Source organism: Pyxicephalus adspersus, chromosome 10, assembly GCF_032062135.1.
Source record: "Pyxicephalus adspersus chromosome 10, UCB_Pads_2.0, whole genome shotgun sequence".
NCBI classification, from domain to species: Eukaryota; Metazoa; Chordata; class Amphibia; order Anura; family Pyxicephalidae; genus Pyxicephalus; species Pyxicephalus adspersus.
In genome coordinates, this window is record NC_092867.1 from 51,604,595 (window position 1) to 51,626,861 (window position 22,267).

General features: G+C 38.0%; 1 protein-coding gene across 1 annotated transcript in view; it reads left to right on the forward strand.

Annotated features, from left to right (window-relative positions):
• The first annotated feature begins 2,381 nt into the window (after window positions 1–2,381).
• P2RX3 (purinergic receptor P2X 3) overlaps window positions 2,382–22,267 on the forward strand; it is a 95,569-nt gene continuing 75,683 nt past the window's right edge. Inside the window, exons 1-4 of the mRNA XM_072424368.1 lie at window positions 2,382–2,728; window positions 12,136–12,271; window positions 13,315–13,386; window positions 13,776–13,839. Of these exons, the coding sequence (XP_072280469.1) occupies window positions 2,610–2,728; window positions 12,136–12,271; window positions 13,315–13,386; window positions 13,776–13,839 (391 nt within the window). The 5' untranslated portion in view covers window positions 2,382–2,609. The remainder of the gene's footprint in view (window positions 2,729–12,135; window positions 12,272–13,314; window positions 13,387–13,775; window positions 13,840–22,267) is intronic.

The following is a 22,267-nucleotide window of genomic DNA, read 5'->3' on the forward strand; positions in this document are numbered from 1 at the left end:
TAAATATGTAGACCCTCATTCACCTTGTTACAGGCAATAACCCACATGTTACATAGGTGCTGTGTTAAGTAATCTTGTTTATTTTGAATGGGCTGTCAATGCTTCACAATGCACCACAACACATAGTGATCATATTTGCGCTGTGGGGATGTAAAAAACAGCTGCATTGCGGTGAACTGTATACATCCATTAGGATGTAATGCAGAATAAATGCTAGCACATCACAAAGTACATATACTTTGTGTGAACAAGCCTTGACAGTTCATAGTAAACCTGCATTTTACTGCATCCTAAATATGAGTGTGACCTAAGCATTTATATTAACTTGGTTGTTTTGAGATTCCCATCCCAACTGTAATGACCAGCTGCTAATTGAGAGTCCTTGCAGCAAAGGAATGAATATGTGCACTTTGGATGGAAAAAAAATGCTGATGTGTTAATAATGGTTAGTGGATTAGAGAGAAACAAACATATTGATGTGTTAATGATAGCACTGGGGCTTCCTCCCCCTGTGCAGGAAACATTTAGTGTTAATTGATGCAATTTGGAACTCCGAGAGATGGCTTAGTGGAGGAGATGAGCATGTTGAAGACAAGCCAGAGAGCATGAATTATTATCTAAAAAAAAACAAAAAAACATTGTAATTAAATGGGAGATTAGAAATTGTTATTCTTGGTATTATATTTCAGTGGTTCCATAAAACTTTTTACTGCTCTTTTAAAAGATGAAATAAATTGTTATGCATGCTGGATAAAACAATATTCAGGTTATAATAAGGCTGTGTCTTTTCTATTTTGGATATGCAGTTTGCCATAGGCATGACAATAATTTGTGCGCTGTTCTTGGGAATAAATTGCATTGAACATATCTTCAATATTAGGTATAATTCAGATATGTCAGAGAACAAAGGTAGTACCCACATAACAGAATTATTATTATTATTATTAACTGTATTTATTTAGCTTCGACATATTACGCAACTCTTTAAAAAGTCAATGGTCATGTCACTAACTGTTCTTCAAAGCAGTTTACAATCTGAAATGGAATGAACTGCAGGCTTAACTTTAACTTCCCCCCAAAATTCCTATTTCTGTTTTAGATTTAATTTGGAAGGTTCGATTACATGTCATCTATCCTAATAATCACAATACTTTAGTGGTTAGGTTTCATATTTTGAGTGCATTTGGCTTTCTACTAGACCATCTAAAAAATGTATAGCTTATTTTTTGCTGGATTCTTTAGGTCTGTATTATATATTATAATGAAAGTGAGGAAATAATTTTTCTTTCTGTTATCTTTTGCTCCTAGGTTATATCTTAGGGGTTTAAGGAACTCGATCGATCAATGTACCAGCAATAATGCAAAACTAGAATTTCAGCCTATGCGTTTATCTCATAGTGGTTTTCTTTAAAATATAAATCAACCTATTACATTAATGACATCAAAAATTCAAAGAGTACATTTTTCTGTTTCTTCTGGCATAGTAAAGTCTGATTTTCCCTACATTGATCTATTGGCATCATTGGAGATTTTAAGGTTAATACAATTAGGTTATTATTAAAAACAAGAAACGCTCTACTATTAAAGACTTGCATAAATAAGCCCTTTATGCTCTAGATCTATTTGTCTTTTGAAAAATTGTGGTTTGTATGACGCATTTGCAATGTTTCCTAACACATTATTTGCAGATTGCATTCCCCATTGCTATAGATTTCCTACTACAATTCCTATAATAAACATGTTTATTTTTGTAAAAGAAAAGATTTGCAAATATAGGACCATTCTCTCATGTCATTGTGGATATTTCCTGTTGTAAACCCCACTTTCCTCAACATATCATTTTCTTTATTCCATTAACGAGGCATATTTTTTACCACAATTCTCAACTGCCCACCATAATTGATTATATGCATTAGTAAAGATCCTTTGTTCAGTAATTTCTTGTAGATCTTCCTCTCACCTCATTGTTAAGTGTGTTATTTTTCCCAAAGCCTCTTGCTAGCGCAAAAGAGGTCTTTTTATTCCTTGATGTTATTACATTGCTTCTGACTTCATCTGTAGTAATTGAGTTTGACAAATTGAAACATTTTAACAGTCCACTGAGGAATTTAACCCAAACTCTGGTTACATCCGCCTGATAAGTGAGGAAGCATCTTCACTTGCAAATCCAATCAGAAAAAATCAGGCATGATCATAAAGACCGGAATAGGCAACCCTGGGGACAGGACGTACTGAAGACATATCTAGAAACAGCTTGGAAAGATACAACAAAATTTGGAACCATAAACCACATTCATTAGGAAAAATTTAAAAAAGAAACACAGAAAATCTGCTTTATTTTATACTTGAAATCTGCAAGAACTGTTAGATCATTATAACATTTTGAAAATTAGGGGCTTTGCAGGTTAAGCCTTTAATAATTTATGACTAATAGCTTGGAGAATTCTCTTCTGCATTTGTAAAAAGTGCTCAAGCTGCAAACGTGTCAGACGATAAAGGCTCGTTGTAGAAACCTTATAAAGAAAACTGATCTGCAAGAGAAAAGGACACAGCTCGTGTTAGCAATTTTGCAGACTTTGTGTTGGACAAAAGCTCATCATAGAAGAAATATGGGTTGTATCACAGACTTCTTTACTTATGAAACTACTAAGTCAGTGGTGGTTAAAAGCTGGACAATTGGAGTCATCAACAGAGCAGTGCAGCTCCTAATTATAACCTATTTTGTATGGTGAGTGTTTTTTAATGTTTTTCTCCTATGCCTAATGACCTAATTTACAATATTGATAAGAAATGTTGGATTTCAAATTCTATAAATGATAACTCTGTATGTATTTTAACTACCAATATCACATTTTCCTTGCCTTGGATCTATATTTAAAACTAATTTAATGACTATGGCACCTTTCGTTTCTGTTCGTCTTAGCCTTTAATATTGCTTAAGGTTTTCTAATAGAAGTTAGAATTAGTCCACCCAATATTCTAACCACATTATGGTGTGCTGAGTCCTCTCCATTACGTTTGAGAACAATGGTGAGTTTTTCCTGCCAAAATTCTTAAATCCTATTCCCAGTCATGACGAACAGGATTGTTTGATTGTTCCAACCCATCATGCCTTTTCACCATTTGCATTGCGTTCTGCATAATATAAACTAAACACCTAAGAGGAAGATTGAGAGCCAATTTTAATGATTTTGGTAGGTGTAAAATCTTAAGGAATTAAGCAATGGAAAGAATCCAGGAATTCTCGAAAAACATAAAATACTACAACATTTATCAAAACTTGAAATGTTGCATTATTAGTTACCCTGCAGGGTACCACACATGGAAATATATACTTAGCTGAACACTTCAAATCAAAGGCATCAAGTTCTACATATTGCAATACAAAACACTGGTCAACAAACATTTTCTTCCAAACAAAATAAAGTCATTTTAGGTTATGTTTGACTCACAGATTTCAAATATGGTATTGGTTTTGCTAGATTGGCTCTGGTTTTTGAAATAATGATCTCAATAATAACCTCATGGAAAACTAATGAAACATGAAAATTAAACTACCTACGTATACAAAATATTTTTTTTTAAATACTTAATGCCAATATATTCTATATTCAGTATATTTTCAGAACTAATCACAAAGAAGTCATTGAAAACTGTACAATTTCCTTTTATGCTGATGATCTGGACAATCTTGTTGAAGGCTCCAGCAGTAGTCTGCCATCATGTGTCTATCCCATCTCCCCTGATACCTTTCTTCCATCACCTTTATATCTTGATGGAACCTCTCCCCTTTGATTCTCACTGAAATCACTAAGGTTTTATGGGAATTTTTGCAAATGACTACCTTTATGCTCATAGTAGCACCCAAATTTTTAAAGTTTACGAGCAAATTTTGTACCAGTTCATCAGAATTTTGTGCTTTATGATTACCCAAGAAGTTCTTGACAACCATGACATAGCTGTGCCAGGCAGAAGCTTCAGTATCAGTCATGTAACTTCTGAAATTTGAATCATTTGTCAATTTCTAAATCTGGGGTCCATCAAAGATTTGTGCTTTTAATTTTTCAGTATCCAGGGAAGAATCTTCAAATGTGTTGGAAGCAATCACCAACCTTGTTCAGAGCTCTAACAGATTGCTTTATTAATCCCAACTTTATGTGTAGTGGATGTTGAGTGTATGTGGAGTAGGAATAATTTTTCTTTGACAACCATTGGCTCGTTAATGATGTGTGCTGCCCCTTTTTTCATGTTTTCCCCCTGGAGGCTATTTTCACTTTTTTCCAGTGATGCTGCTTTGCTGTACTATCCTACAGGCAGATGAACCATGGGTACTTTGTGTATCCACTTGCTGTCGTAGTAGAAAGTTCAGCATTTTTAAATCAACACATAAGGACCATTGGTGTTCATGATAGCAAAGCTTTTGTAAGACCATTTTGATATTCTTAAGTTTTGGTGGGTAATTGATGCATATCAGTTGCCATTATGCAGTAAAGCAGATTTCAAACTTCCAGTGGAACTGTCTATGAAAAGCCACCAGTCTTCTGCTCGGTATTCTGGTACTCCCATTTAGGCTAGTAGTCCAGGGATGTTACAACAGTACACAAAGTCTCCATCTTCACTGAAATATGGTAGGAGTGTCACCTTTCTTGTCTTATAAACCATTATTTTAAGTTCCGGTCTCAGACAGTGCCATTTTATTTCAGCCTGGATTCTAAAAGATCAGATGCTAAATCATTGAGCTCTTCTTGGGAGAACTGCTGGTTTGATAAAAAACACTTCCTTCATATTCACTTCCACTGCTAACTCCTGGATTACACTCCAAACCCTGTATATCCTCCATGTTGGATACAGGTATATCAGGGAGTGTACTGAACACTGGTATTCTGATTCCAAATCAGGGTACTCCCACTTGTTTTTCTTGTAACGATCATTTAAACAACTTCTTCTTGAAGAAGTCAAGTTTTTGTAAAAAATGCATGAATAAAAGAAGGCAAATGAAAGTTTAATGAAAATAATGCTACATTTAATATATAAAATGCAAAACATTGGTGTAAATAAAGGTTGATAATATTATGCAGTGTTACCATTTGTTGTTGGTAAAATTGACTATTCTGATTCCTGTATCAGAACTAGAGCCAATTTAATAAAACTGATGTAATTTCTGGATTCAGCAGACCTGAAATACACTGAAAAAATATACAAATTTATTGAGAAATCCTTGGCAAGTGAAATATTTTTTTTTGTTGAGCTGTGTAATCATCTATAAAAGCCATGGTAAGGTAGTCCATTTGTAGTTAGTCCTTCAGTTTTATGCATTGATGGTGATGGTCTTATCCATTGATTGGTGGTCATCCTAACAGCCTATTTGTTCTGTGCCAGCTTGGGTGGTCATTAGACTATTAGGATTTTTAAATTGCTCAAATGGAATGTTTGCAGATTCAGTGTTCTGGCCCTGCCTATTATCTGCATACCTGTTTCAGCTGAGTTATTTAAGCATTTTATATAGAGGATCAGAACTACAGCCATATAGATGTTATTTAGGAGGTTGTAGATGCCCTATTTGATCTCTCACCACAGGTGTCTTTTAAGTAATTTTTAATTTTTGTTTAAGTAATTTATTAGGCATAGTACAAATTATACATGTGAATCTATTATATTTTTTAACAAAAGGTTTACAGCTTTCTCTTTTAAGCTTTGGAATATGTAGAAATAGATGTTTTCTTTTAATTGATAAAATAGCAAATAGATCCTTATGTAACAGCATACATATGCTTTATTGATATTGTGCTCAATTCACAAAGCATGAAGATGATAACATTTTTTTAACCGTGTGTAATTTTTAAATCACTGTTTTGTCACTTTTGTTCTTTGTGTTACTTTTGTGAAGTGTTTTAAACATCTCTTCATGAACAAAAAATATAATTCAACATGGCTATGCATTCATGTACATTTGCCAGCCACTTAATTAGACTTCCTTTTACCTTAACAACTGCCATATTATAAAAAAAAGTCATGGATTTTGATCCATATTTACATAAAATCACACATTTTCTGCAGATTTGTCAGCTGCACATCTATGATGTGAATTTCCCATTCCACCACATTCCAAAGGTTCTCCACTGCATAGAGATCTGAAGATTGTGTGGGGCCATTTCAGTAACCTATTGTCATGTTTAAGAAACCAGTTTGAGAAGATTTTAGAAGCAGCCATTAGTAGATGGGTACACTATATATGAAGGGATGGACAAGCAAAATTGTTAAGGCAGGCAGTGGAATATTAACAATGCTGAGTTGGTACTAAGGGGCCCAAAATATGCCAAGAAAATACCCCCCACTCCAATTTCAATGAGCCTATAGAAATTGTAGCCTTGGGTGTATGTCTGTAACTATATAACTAAAGAGTGCTCAGATAAACCCATAATGTAATGTCCTTACCACAGACATACATCTCTAACTTATTTTAAAGCCAATATGGTGAAAGCTATTAGTATGTGTTTGGTATGTAGATGCAAACCCATAAAATCATTATGATGATAGGGGAAAGAGATAAAGAAACTCTCTGCAAAAAGTGTTCTGAGTGTCACACTTGGGGAGACAGGGCCACAAGGGGGCACTACGGCCTGCACAGAGGTGGTTTGAGCCCTGACAAGGGTCAAGGCGCAGAGTCTAAGCAGTAACTAGGTCTTCTCCAGAGCCCTTAGTGGTGAGGATGTTGCATTGCTGGTTACTACCAGGTTGCGGTCCTTGGGCACATCAAGGTGGGCAGAATGATGCACTGCACTACCAAATCACTACGCAAGAGAATTGTCAAGCAAGGCCAGGGTCGAGGCAGGCAGCAAGCAAGAAAAGTTAGTCGAATCTGATAAAACTTGGGGAGTAGGCACGCCCAGGGTCATGTACTGCCTGCATGCACAGGAGAGAGGCGCCTGCACTTTAGCAAGGAAGAGGTTTTTGTGACATTACCATCCCATTTATGGGGCCTCCCCACCCGCCAAGGTCCAGGTTTCAGAGGGAAGCGAAAACGGAATTACTTGGTAAGAAGAGAAGCAGACACATCTGCAGCTGGAACCCACGATCTCTCCTCTGGATCAAAACCTTTCCAGTCAATCAGGTACATAAGCTTCTTGCAAGAAATTTTGGAATCCAAATTTTGATGGACATATTTCTGAGAAGAATCAGGTACATGGGTAGCCAGCTGAGATGGACTAGAAAAGTGATTAAGGACCAACGGCGTAAGCAGAGACACATGAAATACATTGGGTAGCTTGAGATGTGAGGGAAGGCGTAGCTTATACCATGCTGGGTTTACCTTGGCAGAAATTACAAAGTCCAATAAAACATGGAGCAAACTTCAGAGAAGGAACCCTGCAATGAATATTCCTTGTGGTGAGCCAGACTTTGTCCCGAGGTTGGAGAAGAGGTGCCATACGGTGACGCTGATCAGACCAAGTACTGTGAAAGTCTCTTTGCAGGGCACTAAGTGCAGGTATTACGGCAGAGCAGGGTAAAGGAGACGGGAGGCAAGGATGTTTGCCGACAATGAAGAATAGTGTTTCTTTGGTGCTGGTGCTTACATAGTTATTGTGGGTGAATTCCGCACATGGTAACAGAGCTACCAAGTCATCATGGGAAAAAAACAAAGACTAACAAGCTTGCTGTGGGGGTTGGGGTGACGAGAAGACTGTAGGTATTGGAGGATTTTGTGGAAAATGAAAATAGTGACCTTGAGGAGAATTGTAAACATCAATAGCCTTAATAGCCTCAGAGGGCCAGTTTTTAGGGTCAGCATCCTTTCTGGTTAGTACAGTGATGGGCACTGTCAGCGTGTAATTTCTGATGAACTGCTGGTAGTAGTTGGTAACACCAAGGAAACGCTGAGTAGCCTTAATACCGCAGGGTAGCGGCCAGTTATAATTGTCCGTAACTTTGTCTGGATTTGTGGAGAAGTCATCTTTAGAAACAATGTAAACCAGGTAGGGACCTGTGGACATTCGAACAGACACTAGTGTAGAGTCGATTGTCTCTGAGGCGCTGTAAGACCAGACAGACATGCTGTCTGTGGGTAGGTAAGTCAGGAGAGAAAATCAAAATGTTATCCAAATAGAAAACACAGATGTATAAGAGGTCACAAACTACATTGTTGACAAAGTGTTGGAAGACAGTCGGGGCATTACAGAGACCGGAGGGCATCACCAGATATTCATAATGCCCATCTCTAGTATCAATCCGAATTAAGTTGTAGGCCCCTCTGAGGTCCAAATTGGTGAAGACCTGAGGTCCAAATTGGTGAAGACAGTCAAAGAACTCGGGGATAAGTGCCAGTGGGTAATGGTTTGTAATAGGGATGGCATTCAGACCACAGTAATTAATACAGGAACGGAGAATCCCATCTTTCCTCTGGACAAATAAAAATCGCCTGCGCCAGTGGGGGGGGCTTACATATAAATCCTCTCTGCAGATTCTCCTTAATGTATTTACTCATAGCCTTGGTCTCTGGGAGACTGTGGGGGGTATACCAGACCTCTGGGAGGTGTGGAATTAGGTATGAGGTCTACCACACAGATATAGGAGCAATAGGGAGGAAACGGTTCTTTCCTTTAAAGAAGACATCTTAAAAGTCCTTGTACTGGGATGGGATGGATGGAGCAAATGCTGACGTGGAGAGAGCAAGAGGCTTGAGCATGGTCAAACACTGGGAGTGGAAAGAAGACCCCAAAACAATAATAAACATTGCACTAGAGAGTGTTGTTGTAGCCATGGGAGTCCCAGGATGACTGCAGATGTAGCACACCTAGAGAAATTTGCATGGGCAAAGTTTGGAAGCGGATCAGTCCACAGGAGAGAATGGTACTATCCACCACAGAGATACACAGGGGTTGAGTCAGTGGCTCTATAGGCCAGACTCACTCCTTGACAAGGGTAGCCAAGATTAAATTGCCTGCTGCCCCGGAGTCGATGAAAGCCTTAAGAGCAAGTGTAGACATATGGTGGTGGAGCTGAACTGATACAGAGGGACGCTGAGTGGAGGGGAGAGTGGAGTGACCTAGCATGCCCCCCTCAGGGCATACTAGAAGCTGAAATTACCCAGCCTCTGTGGGCAGAGTTTAATAAAGTATCTTTTCCATCCATTCTGTTGGAGGCACGGTACTATCCATGACATGCCCGCCCCATTACACTCCTGCCTATGTGTCACTCTAAGGGGGATAAAGTTCCCCCAGAGTGACATCTTGATACCAGAACCCACCCACTATCCCATTACAGGTCTGAGCTTGCGATGGGAGAGTGGGTGGGCTGTGACCGAGCCACACTCAGGGTAGCTAGAAAAAAATAAAAATAAAGCCTTACCTGATCCCATCAGCATCCTACAGTGTCCTGCCATCCTCTGGGCGTGTCCTCTTTGTCGATCTGTCCCCCGGCGAGTTCGCTGACGTTCCCCGGGAATTCACGGTGATGTTGGTGCGTACAGCCGTAGCTAGGGGCGCAGTGGGAATTTCAAATTTTTTTGTATTGCATTCAATACAAAATAACTGTATTGAATGCAATACACTGAATTTATGTCTAAAAGCAGTACATTGTCTTTCATGATAATTTATTTTACAGTATAATAGTATAGAGTATATTAAAGTTTGAAACACAAAATCATGTAAAAGTTTATTAAATTTATTTTTTTAAAGTTTATTTAATTTCATATTTTGACATGATTTTGTGTTTCAAACTTTAATATACTAATATATTATACTATAAAATAAATTAAAAAAAACAATGTACAGCTTTAGACATATAAATCCAGATAGAAGTGTACCACCCAGGAGGTTAAAGGGAAATGGTGCTGAAGATTTGTTTATGAGATTGATAATGTAATGATATTGTCACGGCAGACGCCACAAATACTAAGGAGAGTGGACCCTCTGTGCTATCTGCATGTTTGGCGGAGGTGTGAGCTAAGGCGCAGAGTCTAAGGAACCACCTGGTGTTCCCCAGAGCAACCCCACAAGGAGTGATGGGCTTTGCTGCAGGTGGCTCCCAGGTTGCGGCCCTCAGACACACCCATGCAGATGGCAGCTAACCGCAGAGGAAACTGGAGCATAGTACCAAATCGTCAGGCGATCTCAGAAACAGGGGCAGGTCAGGGAAGGCAGTGAAAACAAACACAAGTCAGAACCAGGGAATCAGTATACAGCAACAAACACAAACTGGAGCCTCAGGTAGGAAACTAATTGCAAGGCAAGGTCTGTCTGACTGAGCACAGCTTTATACCGAGGCTAACAGTCAGGCTGGGCAGGGCCTGGTTTAGCAAGTGCTATATAACCAGGAGATGAAGTCTGGCCTATGTCTCCAAGGTCTGGAGAGAGCAGCCTGAAGCAAGGTAAAACAAGCAACTATGTAGTGTATGTAAGTGGACTACAAGTCTTAGATCAGCTATGTTGCTCAGCTATGTTGCTCAGCTATGTTGTTTATATGTGACAGATATGATATAATCAAACCTGTTTTTAGATTAGGTTGCTGACCCTGCCCTTGTCTCTGAAATTTGGGACCAAAGAGCTGCTATATTAAAAAGGATTGTATTTGTATACATGAGAGCTTTTGGTTATGACTTTAAGTTAGATGTTTTGTATTTATTATGAGGTATATGTGGATCTTTATGTGGAATAATTTTCTGAATGTATTATCATGTATAATTTATAGATCTCAATTGAGTTCCTGATGAAGTGTACTCTGTCCATAAAATACATCTAACAATAATTGAAACTGCTCCACCAAAGAATCATGATGGCTTTAATATTTTAATGTCTATGTTGATATGTAGTTACTGTATTGTATATTAAAATCTTTGTTTTATTGTAAACATTGATTTAAAAGATTATGCCTTTAACCACCTGAGCGTTACACTGAGGTCTAGATTTCTGTACCAAAAGTGATCCACTGTTTTTCATGAAATTTTTTTTTTAAATTGTAGACCGGTATCTTGTGTTCCGCCGGCCGGTATCTTGTGTTCAGCCGGCCGGGCGGCGGAACGCAAGATGCCGGGCGGCGGAACGCAAGATACCGGCCGGCATCTTACCGGTCCCGCTGGCACCCGATGCTGGAGAGGGAGATCGACAGACGACGATGGACGGAGGACGACGCTGGAATAGGAAAACGACGCTGGAATAGGAAAACGACGCTGGATGTGCACAGCGGGACCATGGAGGTAAGGATGTGACAAAATTACGGGGTTAACCATCGTAGCCATTTTTTTTTTGCCCGACCTTCGTACGGGCATAACGGCTAGGTGGTTAAAGTCCCTTGTTCCTCTTTTTGTTATTTAGAAAAATGAAATATGACCAGACAGATGCATTATGGGCAGCATGGTGGCTCAGAGGTTAGCACTCTGGCCTTTGCAGTGCTAGGTCCCAGGTTCAAATATTGGCCAGGTCCCATGTTTGCGTGGGTTTCCTCCGAGTATTCCAGTTTCCTCCCACATTCCAAAAACATAGGTTAAGTGGGTTTCCCCTAAAATTTTATTTAGACTGTATTAAAGACATATGACTGTCACAATCTACATTAGATTGTGAGGGACAGCTAGTGACATGATTAGGGTTAGTGCTGTGTATTATATGAGAGATATATAAATACTGTGTAATAATATTATTATTTAAAGTAAGATTTAAATAATGTCTTGATATGTAAAACCTTAGAAATATTACTGTATTTAACTTATGCTCATCATTTTTACTTTTACTAAGATTACGCACAGCTACATCACATGCAAAAGTCTGTGAACTGTTGGAAGGGATTGCCCCAAGCTTGTTCTTGCTCCAAGTCTTTTTAATAAATATAACACCACCAAAAATTAAATATTCAACCAAGCAAACAATTTTTAAAGTCCATGGAAACTAAAACATAGCTGTTTATTTATATGCATAAAGCAAAATATTTTAATGAAAAGTTGCTTTTTTAGGGTCTCTTTAAAAAAAGCTGCTCATATATGGCAATTCTGTAATTCAATTACACAGGGCTTACCTGGGTATTTTAAACATCCCGTATAGAACACCGATCTATCGACAATAATAATATATACAGTGAAAGATTCTGATCTGTTCCATGATTCAGCAATGTGTATGTGTTTTTTATATTCTACAATTTATTTCACAGTTGGGTTTTTCTCCATGAGAAAGCTTATCAGATCCGGGACTCTTCAATCGAATCTTCTGTTATGACAAAAGTAAAAGGTGTTGGACGCTACAGTAAAAGAGTGATGGATGTTGCAGACTATGTCATCCCACCACAGGTAAACAAAAACCCTAAACACTGCATTGAAGAAAGTATGCATTTTGGGTAGTATATGGAAGGCCAGGATGGAAGGAGGCATGGCAACGCTGACAATGTAACTCAGAATTGTAATTTGAGGGCTTTACCTTTTTCACTGAATTCCTACTTTAGGTGCTAATTTATATGACACATTTATATTAAAATACATAATTTATTTCAATATTTATTTGAGTTAGTGATTTAGAACAAGTATGCAAAACCTTCCATTTACGTTCAGTGTCTGCATACTTCATCATCAACACAGCAATCAAGTTATAGACGATGGCATAGATGATGGCACAAAGCAATGTCTGAAAAAAAAAGTTGATAGTGCTTATAGTATCTATATAGAATACCAATATTTGTATGCCTATATATTGTATTTGGATATATACATTGCGTGCTTCTTTATTTGCAGGTAAGCCAATAAATATTTTGCAGTATTATCTGATGACAGTATGATTTTGGCAGGCCTAGCTCTGAACTTGCAGCACTGCAACTCGAGTGGATGTCAGAATACTTAGTGTCTTTTAGTATCTGGGAATACATTTTTTATAATAGCTCTTACTCTTGGCACATGACACCATTTCTTTTAAACCCTTTTAAAGTCCTTGTTTAGGGCATTTGTAACATGTGGACTGTTGGAGTACTTTAAATACCAAGCTTGATACTGAACCCTTAACCCATGGAGTCTCCAAATGCCCCTCAAACACAGCTTCAATCTTGAATCTGTGAGTTGTACTGTATAGGAGTAGCAAATAAAGTGACATTAGAGTGATTCCACCAGGTATGACTTTACACACTGGAAATTAGATATATAGAGACCACAGTCACAAGCAGTAACATTTAAAAAAATAGAAAGGGCTGAAATAGTGAAGAAGCTGGCGTCAGAGAATGAAACAATAATTATTTATGCATAATAAATATTTATGAATAAAATATACATATACGACAGGTATGTTTAGTTTAGTCTTTAATGATCCAGTTCTGTTCTGTTATATGCTTTTTTTTTCTTGTTTTTAGGGCTCTTCTGTGTTTGTAATTCTAACAAAACTTATAACAACTCCAGATCAAGTGCAAGATCATTGTCCAGAGGTGAGCCAGACACCAGCAACATGTCTGCATGTAATATTGTATTATTGTAAGGAAATCTGTTTGGTGGAATAGTAACGAGTAGATTGGCATTTGGTAAAAACTGTTAAAACTCTTACCAATTTCCCTCTAGTCAGTATTTTATGGGCCAATAGGCATTCAGCTTCCATTTAAAACTGGTACAGTGCACCACCTAACAAATTCACCAAAAACCAATCTACTCATTACTGTTGAAAGCATTATTGTTTGGATAAGTTACCTCACTAGTCAAGTAAGGTTAAGGAAAAAATTCCAACAGTTTGCACTTCTAGTGCAACTCCAATATTTTGTCAGGTGCCTTTACATTTTTGGAAGGCAATACCTAATATTTTCTTTCTTGGTGTCAATTCTAGAGTGATGAGAAGTATAGGTGCACTACAGACAGCATATGTACAAGAAACAAGCCGACTTCGAATGGTAAGTGATGTTTACTTACCTGTAGGTCAGAAGCCTGTGTGGGCACTAAAATTTAGAAAGTCTATAGCTAGATTCAAACATTATTTTGGCCAAATCTATCTGTTTTAGCCAGTGATGTAAAATATGGCAGTATCAATTTAACTTTTTTAACAAGTATGGGAGTTGTTTGACTTACCTAAAATCCTGATCCTGAAGATTACCTAAATTCATATTATTGAACAAGCTTTTAAAAGTGAATTAAAAGTTTACAGACCTCGCTAGATGCATGCTTATTTTGAGGATAATAACTTCTTACTTAGGATAAGAATTCTGATAGTTCATTTTAAAATCAGATAATGAAGGTTGTATTTGCTTATTCAGTACATGACTGTTTAAAAGGCATAAAAAAAAATTGTTATATTACATTCATGGGTTCCACGTAGGATTGCTCTATACATCTTCTATTAGATCAATTAGATCCATAGAAGCTATACGCTATTTTTTCTTAAATCGGGGGAAAAAAATTGCTGATCTCACTGGAAATGAGAGAGATTGGCAAATTTTTCTCTTTACGCAAAAAGGCTTCTTCTGCACATGCCTGAAAATCTCAGGAGCACCCAAGAGCCTCCTGGGATGCGTGAAGTAGGTATCCCGGAAGGCTTTGCGCTCCCATTCGGTGCTGCACCCTTTTATTTATTTATTTTTTTTTAAAACAAAATTTTTACCTTACATAAAAGGGTTGTCTTCCCTTTTATCTAAAGTGGAATTTCTGCGTTTAGGTATGCTTTTAGTCTGATCATGGGTACATTGACTGTTGGATATTTATTTGTTTTTCCAGTGTGTTTTTTCCTTTTATATTGTTTTGATGATAAATACACCCCATGGGTAAAGTTTATATATTTTTGGTGCATATATCTTGGCATTTTATTCAGGAAAGACAACCAGACAGGCAGAAAACATGTTCTTTCCCATAATGTGCAGGGGTTCAATAACCCATTTAAACTAATAGGTTTTTTGCTGGCTAACTTTACAGAGTAAAATAGGGACCACACCACACCACAGGAAGTTAATAAAAATTAAAAGACAGAAGAAGACGGGTAGGCAAGTTTGAAAAGGTGGGTTTTGAGTGCTCTTTTAAAAGAGCAGGAAGTAGGAGCAAGCCAAATAGGATGGAGAAGACCATTCCTGGTCAGCTATAGAAAAGTTTTGGAGTCTTGCATGTGACAAAGTTATGAGGGAAGTCATTAGTAGGTCATTGGAGGAGGGAAGAGAGCAGGTAGGGGTGTACTTATCTAGCAGGTCAGAAAGGTAAGTGGCACAAGAGCTATGAAGAAATTTTAAGGCAAAGCACTAGAAATTGAATTTGTATCTAAGGTGAAATGGGGGCCAAGCTTGTAACACGGTTTTTACATATTTTTTCTTGACTGGCTGAATTTGTTATATTGCTAGAGGCATATCTGTATAGCACCAAACTAAACCCCATATCCTGTGAACTACTTAACAGGAATGGTCATTGAATTGTATATATGTATTTTCACTATTTGTACTTAATACACAAATTCTTTTTGAAACCAAAGCGTGAGCCACAAACCTTTCTCCTTTTCTTTCTCCGATTTATTCTTTCTGCTCTCTATGATGCACCTTCAGCTCATATGAATTTGAAGGGGTTTAAATTAACCAGATGTGTATTAGAAGAGGAACTAGACAGGGGTGTCCTTTATCCCCTCTTGTTTGCCCTGGCATTTAACCTTTAGTTGTAGCTATAGGAATGATCCAGATATATCAGCCATAAAATGTGGTAAGGTTGAACATAAGTGTGCTTTTTTTGCTGATATGCTTATGTTTTTTACATCACCTTTAAAAATTTACCTAATAAATTTCAGTTATTAAAAACAATTACTTCTATATTCAGTCTAAAAAGAAATGATAATCTGTGGCTTTATGTTTACAAAGAAAACACCCTACCCCAAAATAGGAAGGTAAATTTACAAACAGCAGATTTTTAGGGTACTACAAAAATATATTAAAACATTTTTTTTTCAAAACAGCAATCAAAATGATTCAATGTAGCATATCAAATTTACTGCTACTATCATTATTTGTACATAGATTCCTGTGCCCAAAAAAGTACATGAATAATAAAGGACCCTATGGTCCTATCTTGATGCGTTTTTCACAGAGCTGGTCTGCTTCATTATGAGCTTTATACTAAAAGGGCACACAGAGTAGTTGTTTCTAAGAAAAGACAATAAATGTGTAAGAATAAAAAATTTAAATTGAAAATTTCCCACGCAATTAAGTAAGTTTTAAACAACTTACAATTATTCAGTATAATAAATGTCAATATTGGTGGCTCACATAGTTCTGAACTAGAGGGTGAAACTATTCTTGGCAATGAAACAGCAGAAAATGTCTAAAAGCACAACTAAACAGAGAATAGAATGGAAAGAAAAGAATGTATAAAGGTATTGAATAATTTTGACATCAACAATCCTTAAGTAATAATATATGTTTATTCTATCAATATGGGTTAAAGGTGCAGGAATTCCAAATATATCAAATAATATGATTAATCCATATATACAGAGAAGAATCTCTATGTATGAAAATTCAATACTGTACCAATATAGATTAATGAATTTCCCACCATAGACAACCAACCTCCAATTAGATTGCCCATATGGAAAGATATCCCATTAGTGTTAGGAAAGAAAAATGGATAACCTACTTGGAGATGATTCATTAATGCCCAACAAAATTATTGGAAGCAAACAACAAAAGTTGAATAAATGAGGATAGGATACATTAGATGGTGAATTTCAGATAAAAAGCGCTGTCATCAAGAGCCACAAGTTAACAACATACCCAGTCTAGAATCTGGTGGGACTTGTCAGTTTTTTCTTACTCTGTGGCATCTTTTATGAGAAAAGACACCACTGCCCCACATTTAGTTACATAATAGGTCAGATTTAAAAAAAGACACGTCTATCAAGTTCAACCAGTAGGGAAATAAATATATGCCAGATATAAAAACCCATATGGATATAGTTGGTCCAGAGGAAGGCAAAAATAACCCTGGTACAATTTGCTTCACCAGGCATAAAAAAAAAATCCTCCCCGATTCCATGAGGCAATCGGATGTTCCCTGGACCAAAGGTCCCTGCTATGTTTACTTTAAATCTTTAATACCTAGTTATATTCTGTGCTTCTAGCAAATCATCCAGTTTTTTTCCTAAAGAAATCTATAGTAGTTGCTGAGACTACTTGCTAAGGGAGCAGATTCCACACTTTCACAGACCTTACAGTGAAGAATCCCTTCCTTATCCGGAGCTTAAACTTCTTTTTCTCCAGACGCAAAGAGTGCCCTCTTGTTCTTTGTAATGATCTCAAGGTGAAAAATTGAGAAGAGAGTTCTCTATGTGGAGCAATATATATTCATACAGGATGACCATATTCCCCCTTATACGTCTCTCTCAAGGAGGAATAGATTCAGTTCAGCTAATCTCTCCTCATAGCTGAGCTCCTCCATTCCTTTTATTAGTTTAGTTCCCCTTCTCTGCACGCTCCAATTCCAAAATGTCCTTTTTGTGAACTGGTGCCCAAAACTGGACTGCATATTCCAGATGTGGTCTGACCAATGCTTTGTACAGGGGCAGGATAATGTCTCCATCTCTGCAGTCTGTTTTAATACAAGAAGTGTTTTTCTAGCTTTAGATATTGCAGCTTTGCATTGCATGCTGTTATTAGGTCTATGATCTACCAGAACCCCCAGATCCTTTTCCATTCCTGACTCCCCCAAATGCATTCCCCCTAGACAGCATGAAGCATGCATGTTGTTAGCCTCCAAGTGCAAAACTTTACATTTATCTACATTAAATGTCATTTGCCACTTGGCTGCCCAATCAAACAGCAAGTCCAGGTCTGCTTGTAGATTATAGACATCCTGTATGGACTTAATTCCATTACATAGTTTGGTGTCATCTGCAAACACAGACATGGTAATTTTAATTCCAAACTCTATATCATTAATAAAGATGTTAAACAGTACAGGTTCCAACACTGAACCCTGGGGTACACCACTAATTCCCTTAGACCATTCAGGTTATGAATCATTAATCACTACTCTCTGGATGCGGTCTTTAAGCCAGTTCTCCATCCATTAAAGCTACGTACACACGTCAGATTTTTATCGCCCGATAATCGGCATCGGCCAATTATCGGGCGAAAATCTGCCGTGTGTACAGTCGGTGTCGTCCATCGTCCGGACGACCGACCTGCCGGATCCACGGACGATGGACAACAGCCGATCGTAATGAAAGTGAAGGGGAGAGCGCGCAGCAGGGTGCCGCTCCGTCGCTCTCCCCCTCCCCTCTCCATAGAGCATGAACGGTGCTGTATGTACAGCACCGTTCATGCATCGTGCACTCCCTTGTCATTGGAAAGGATCGTGAAAGATCCTTTCCAACGACAAAAATTGGCAGTGTGTACGCAGCTTTACAGATTGACTTTTCTAAACCTATTGACCTTAACTTGTAATTAATCGCCTGAAGGGTACTGTGTCAAATGCTTTAGCAAGGTCCAAGTACACTATAACTACTACTCCACTGTCTACCTAAATACTTCCTCATAAAAAAAGAGTAAATTTGTTTGACAACTTCTGTCTTTCTTGAAGCCATGCTGATTATCACTTATAATATTATTGTCTAGCAGATACTCCTATATGTGGTTCTTTATCAAACTCTCTAGTACTTTTCCTACTATGGACGTTAAACTAACCGGTCAGTAGTTACCTGGTAATGTCTTTGCTCCCTTAGTATATACTCATACAAATATACTAATACTAATTCTACTGATATACTAATATCATACTAATATATTATACTGTAAAATACATTTTAATACAAAGACAATGTACCACTTTTAAATATATAAATCCAGTTTATTGCATTTAATACAGTTATTTTGTATTGAATGCAATACAAAATAATTTGAAATTCCCGCTGCGTCCCTAGCGACGTCCGCAAGCACAACGTCATCCAGAACTCTCAGTTAAAGGCCAAAACAGTCACTGGGGGACCGATTGGACGAAGAGGACGTAATATTATGGTCACTGCTACCTAGATTCTCTTTTACAGTATATGCACATTTGTTATAAGCTCTGTATGGTTAGAATAAAACTAGGTCCAGCAGAGTATCATTTCTAGTTTGGGCTTCTATAAACTGTACCATAAAATTATCTTGTAATAAACTAAAAAATGTCCTCCCTTTTGCTGTTCCTGTAGTGGCATTATTCCAGTCAATGTCAGGGTAGCTGGAATCTCCCATGATTAAACATTTCCAGATTTTGCTGCGTTTTCTATCTGTGCTAGTAGTTGATTCTTTATTTCTTCCTTAGCACCGGAGGGCCTATAGCAGACACCAATAATGAATGGGGTATTATGCATCCCCACATTCAACTCCACCCATAATGTCTCAACCTCACCACATGCTCCATTCACAATTTCTCCTTTCACATTCACTTTCAAATCACTCATATAGAGACAGGCCCCACCACCTTTTCGTTTGACTCTGTCTTTACAAAAGGGAGTATAACCAGGAATATTGACAGCCCAATCATGTGAAGGAAAAAGCCAGGATTAAGCAATACCAACTAAGTCAAAATGTTCTTCATTCATTAAAGCTTCCAACTCCCCTATTTAGTTTGCCAGACTTCTAGCATTGGTGAACAGGTTCTTTAAACCATTTCTTTCTTCATTACCAGCACTGTTTGCCAAATGCTTTTGGTTTTTCTGTACAAATAGTACTGCAGAAGCCAATGTTTGTGTGTAACATGGGAAACTCCCTATATTTATCCATAACCCTTCCCTCCAACTATCCCTAATCCACCCTCCATCCCTAATCCACCCTCCACTAGTGGCTGAGCCCTGCCTGACCTTTCTGCCACCTTTTTTGACTGTCCCACCCCCCTCTGTCCCCAACTCTTTCCCCTAGCGTAGCAGACCCCCTTGTATTTAGGTGCCATCCATCTCTGGCATATAGGTTGTAACCCAAATAAAAGTCAGCCCAGTGCTCCAAGGACCCAAACCCTTCCCTTTTACACCAGGACTAAGCCTTTTCTGTGTTGCGCATGGCACAGGCAATATTCCAGAGAATATAACCTTGGAGGTCCTTTCCTTCAACTTAAAACCTAGTTATTTAAGCTGATTTTTAAGGATCCTCCATCTTCCATCTATCCCGTCGTTAGTTCCAACATCAACCAAGACAGCTGGTTCCTGCCCAGCCCCTCCCAGTAATTTGTCAACTCGGTCTAGCACCGAACCCTGGCACCAGGGAGACAGCAAACCTGTCAGTTGAAGGTATCCGGGCGACAAACTATTCTATCAGTCCTCTTGATCATAGAATTCCTTATGACAACCAATTGTCTATGCCTTCCCCACCCCCAGTAGATGGGCTGCTCCTCCGGCTGTTGGGGGTAGCAGTAACATCTAGGGTTGCCACCTCTGGTCTGCCACCTGAAAATCTTCACATAACTTTGCAAACTTGTTAGGGTGCTCAAACACAGGACTGGCCTTCCTTTTCTGGGTGCCCCTACCACTCCCCCTAACTACAGTAACCCAGCTCCCTACATTTTCATCCTGATTAACCTCTCATCTACCTTCCACATCTAAGCCAATAACTACCTGCTCAGAGAGCGGAAGACCCCTCTCAAGGTGATGCAGTGATTTCAGTGTTGCAATGCGCTTCTCCAGCTCTCTAATGCAGGATACCAAAAGGATGAATTGCTCACATCGGTCACAGCAGTATTCACCTAGAAGCTGTTGCTCCATTTGTGCATACACATGGCAGACTGTGCACTAAATAAAACCTTCCACCTTGCTACCACTCATTTTCCCAGTTACAATGTTTATTGTTTTCAAGGAGTTAAAGAAGTTTACTTACAGTTTGTAGTTACTATAAGGATTCAACTCGTGTTTTCTAACTCTACCTAATTCCCAGCCACTTGTATTACAAGCCAGGAGTGAGCAGGCTCATTGTCAGTCTGCCCAGAACTTAAATCACCTGTGAAACCTTGACCACTCCCTCTTAGAGGTCCACAAGGAAAGAGAAAAAAAAGCTATTAAAAAAAAGAAAAAAGAAGACAAACAGTCAACAACTGTGTATTCTAACTACACTTAATGCCCAACCTCCTTTTTACAAGCCAGTGAAATGAGTTGTCCACATGGCAATGGAATGCAAGCATGCATTAGAAACCATGTAAAGGCCATAGACTCGGCTGCTTATATGAGCCAAAGTAAGTCTCTGTGTGTAGTCGGTTGTCCCTAGTGGATGGTTGATGTAAATGGTCCTCCAGCATCAACGGGTCCCTTTATAATGACCCTATTATCTGTAAAGATAATCATGAATACATAGCACATAAGGTATCTTTTGCCTTACATTTACGGAAGAATTTATTTACAAGCATGTTTATGTTTTTCAAATATATAGCATTAACAGTTTTAAAAATTAGGTGAGTTAAATATTCAAATCAATTATTTTGTCATACACAATAGTTCATTGTCCTACAGGATAATGTAGTGATAGATGTTACAATTATCAATATCTTAAAGGAGACTATAGTCTCTAAAAAGACACAAAAGGACCTCTTCATAAAAACGGTTGAAAACTTAGGATCTTGGGCTTTAAAAAATGAACTTACTGATTTCTATAGTAGATCTCTTAAAAGCGGATTTTAAGTCAACTTTATATCTAGGTATTCAGCTTTTTCAACTCTTTACAAAGCAAACTATCCTACACTTTTCCATCACATTTCTAGGAATTTGGAAAGATGGTCATGCTTTATGCCTTTTTAGTTTGGTATAATTGCTGCTATAAAAAAAATGTTCTTCCATGTTTGCTGTACTGTTTTGAACCTTACCAACCCTCATATGACAGAGATATTATAAAGGTATACAATCAAAGATAATGTAGTTTATGTGGGATGTTAGAGAGTCATGAATTAATAAAGCTATACTATATGCTCCAAAAATTTTAGGAGGACTGGGAGTTCTGAACTGCTTTCTCTACCATAGAGCAGCTCAAATACCCATCTAGTCTGAACAACTGTTCCAATATTTAGGTCTCAGTGGACAGATATAGAGGCTTTTGCATGCCCCTCTGTTAATAGTAAAGCAGTGATGTGAACTTCACCTAAGCTTAGGCCAACAATTTTATGTCCAACATTATCCTTTTACTACTTTTCAGTTTGGGATAGTCTGCAGAATAGAGAGCATATGCTCCCCTCATAACCCATTGAAAGCCCTATGGGGTAATCCTGAGTTCCCTCCAGGTAGTTGTGTTACCCAGTTTAAATGGTGGATTACCAAAGGGCTTTTTATGAATTGGGGACTTCAGAGGGCAAGAAGTTTTTGGTTTCTAGTGCTTATTAGATAAAGAACACCTTACTTTAGAG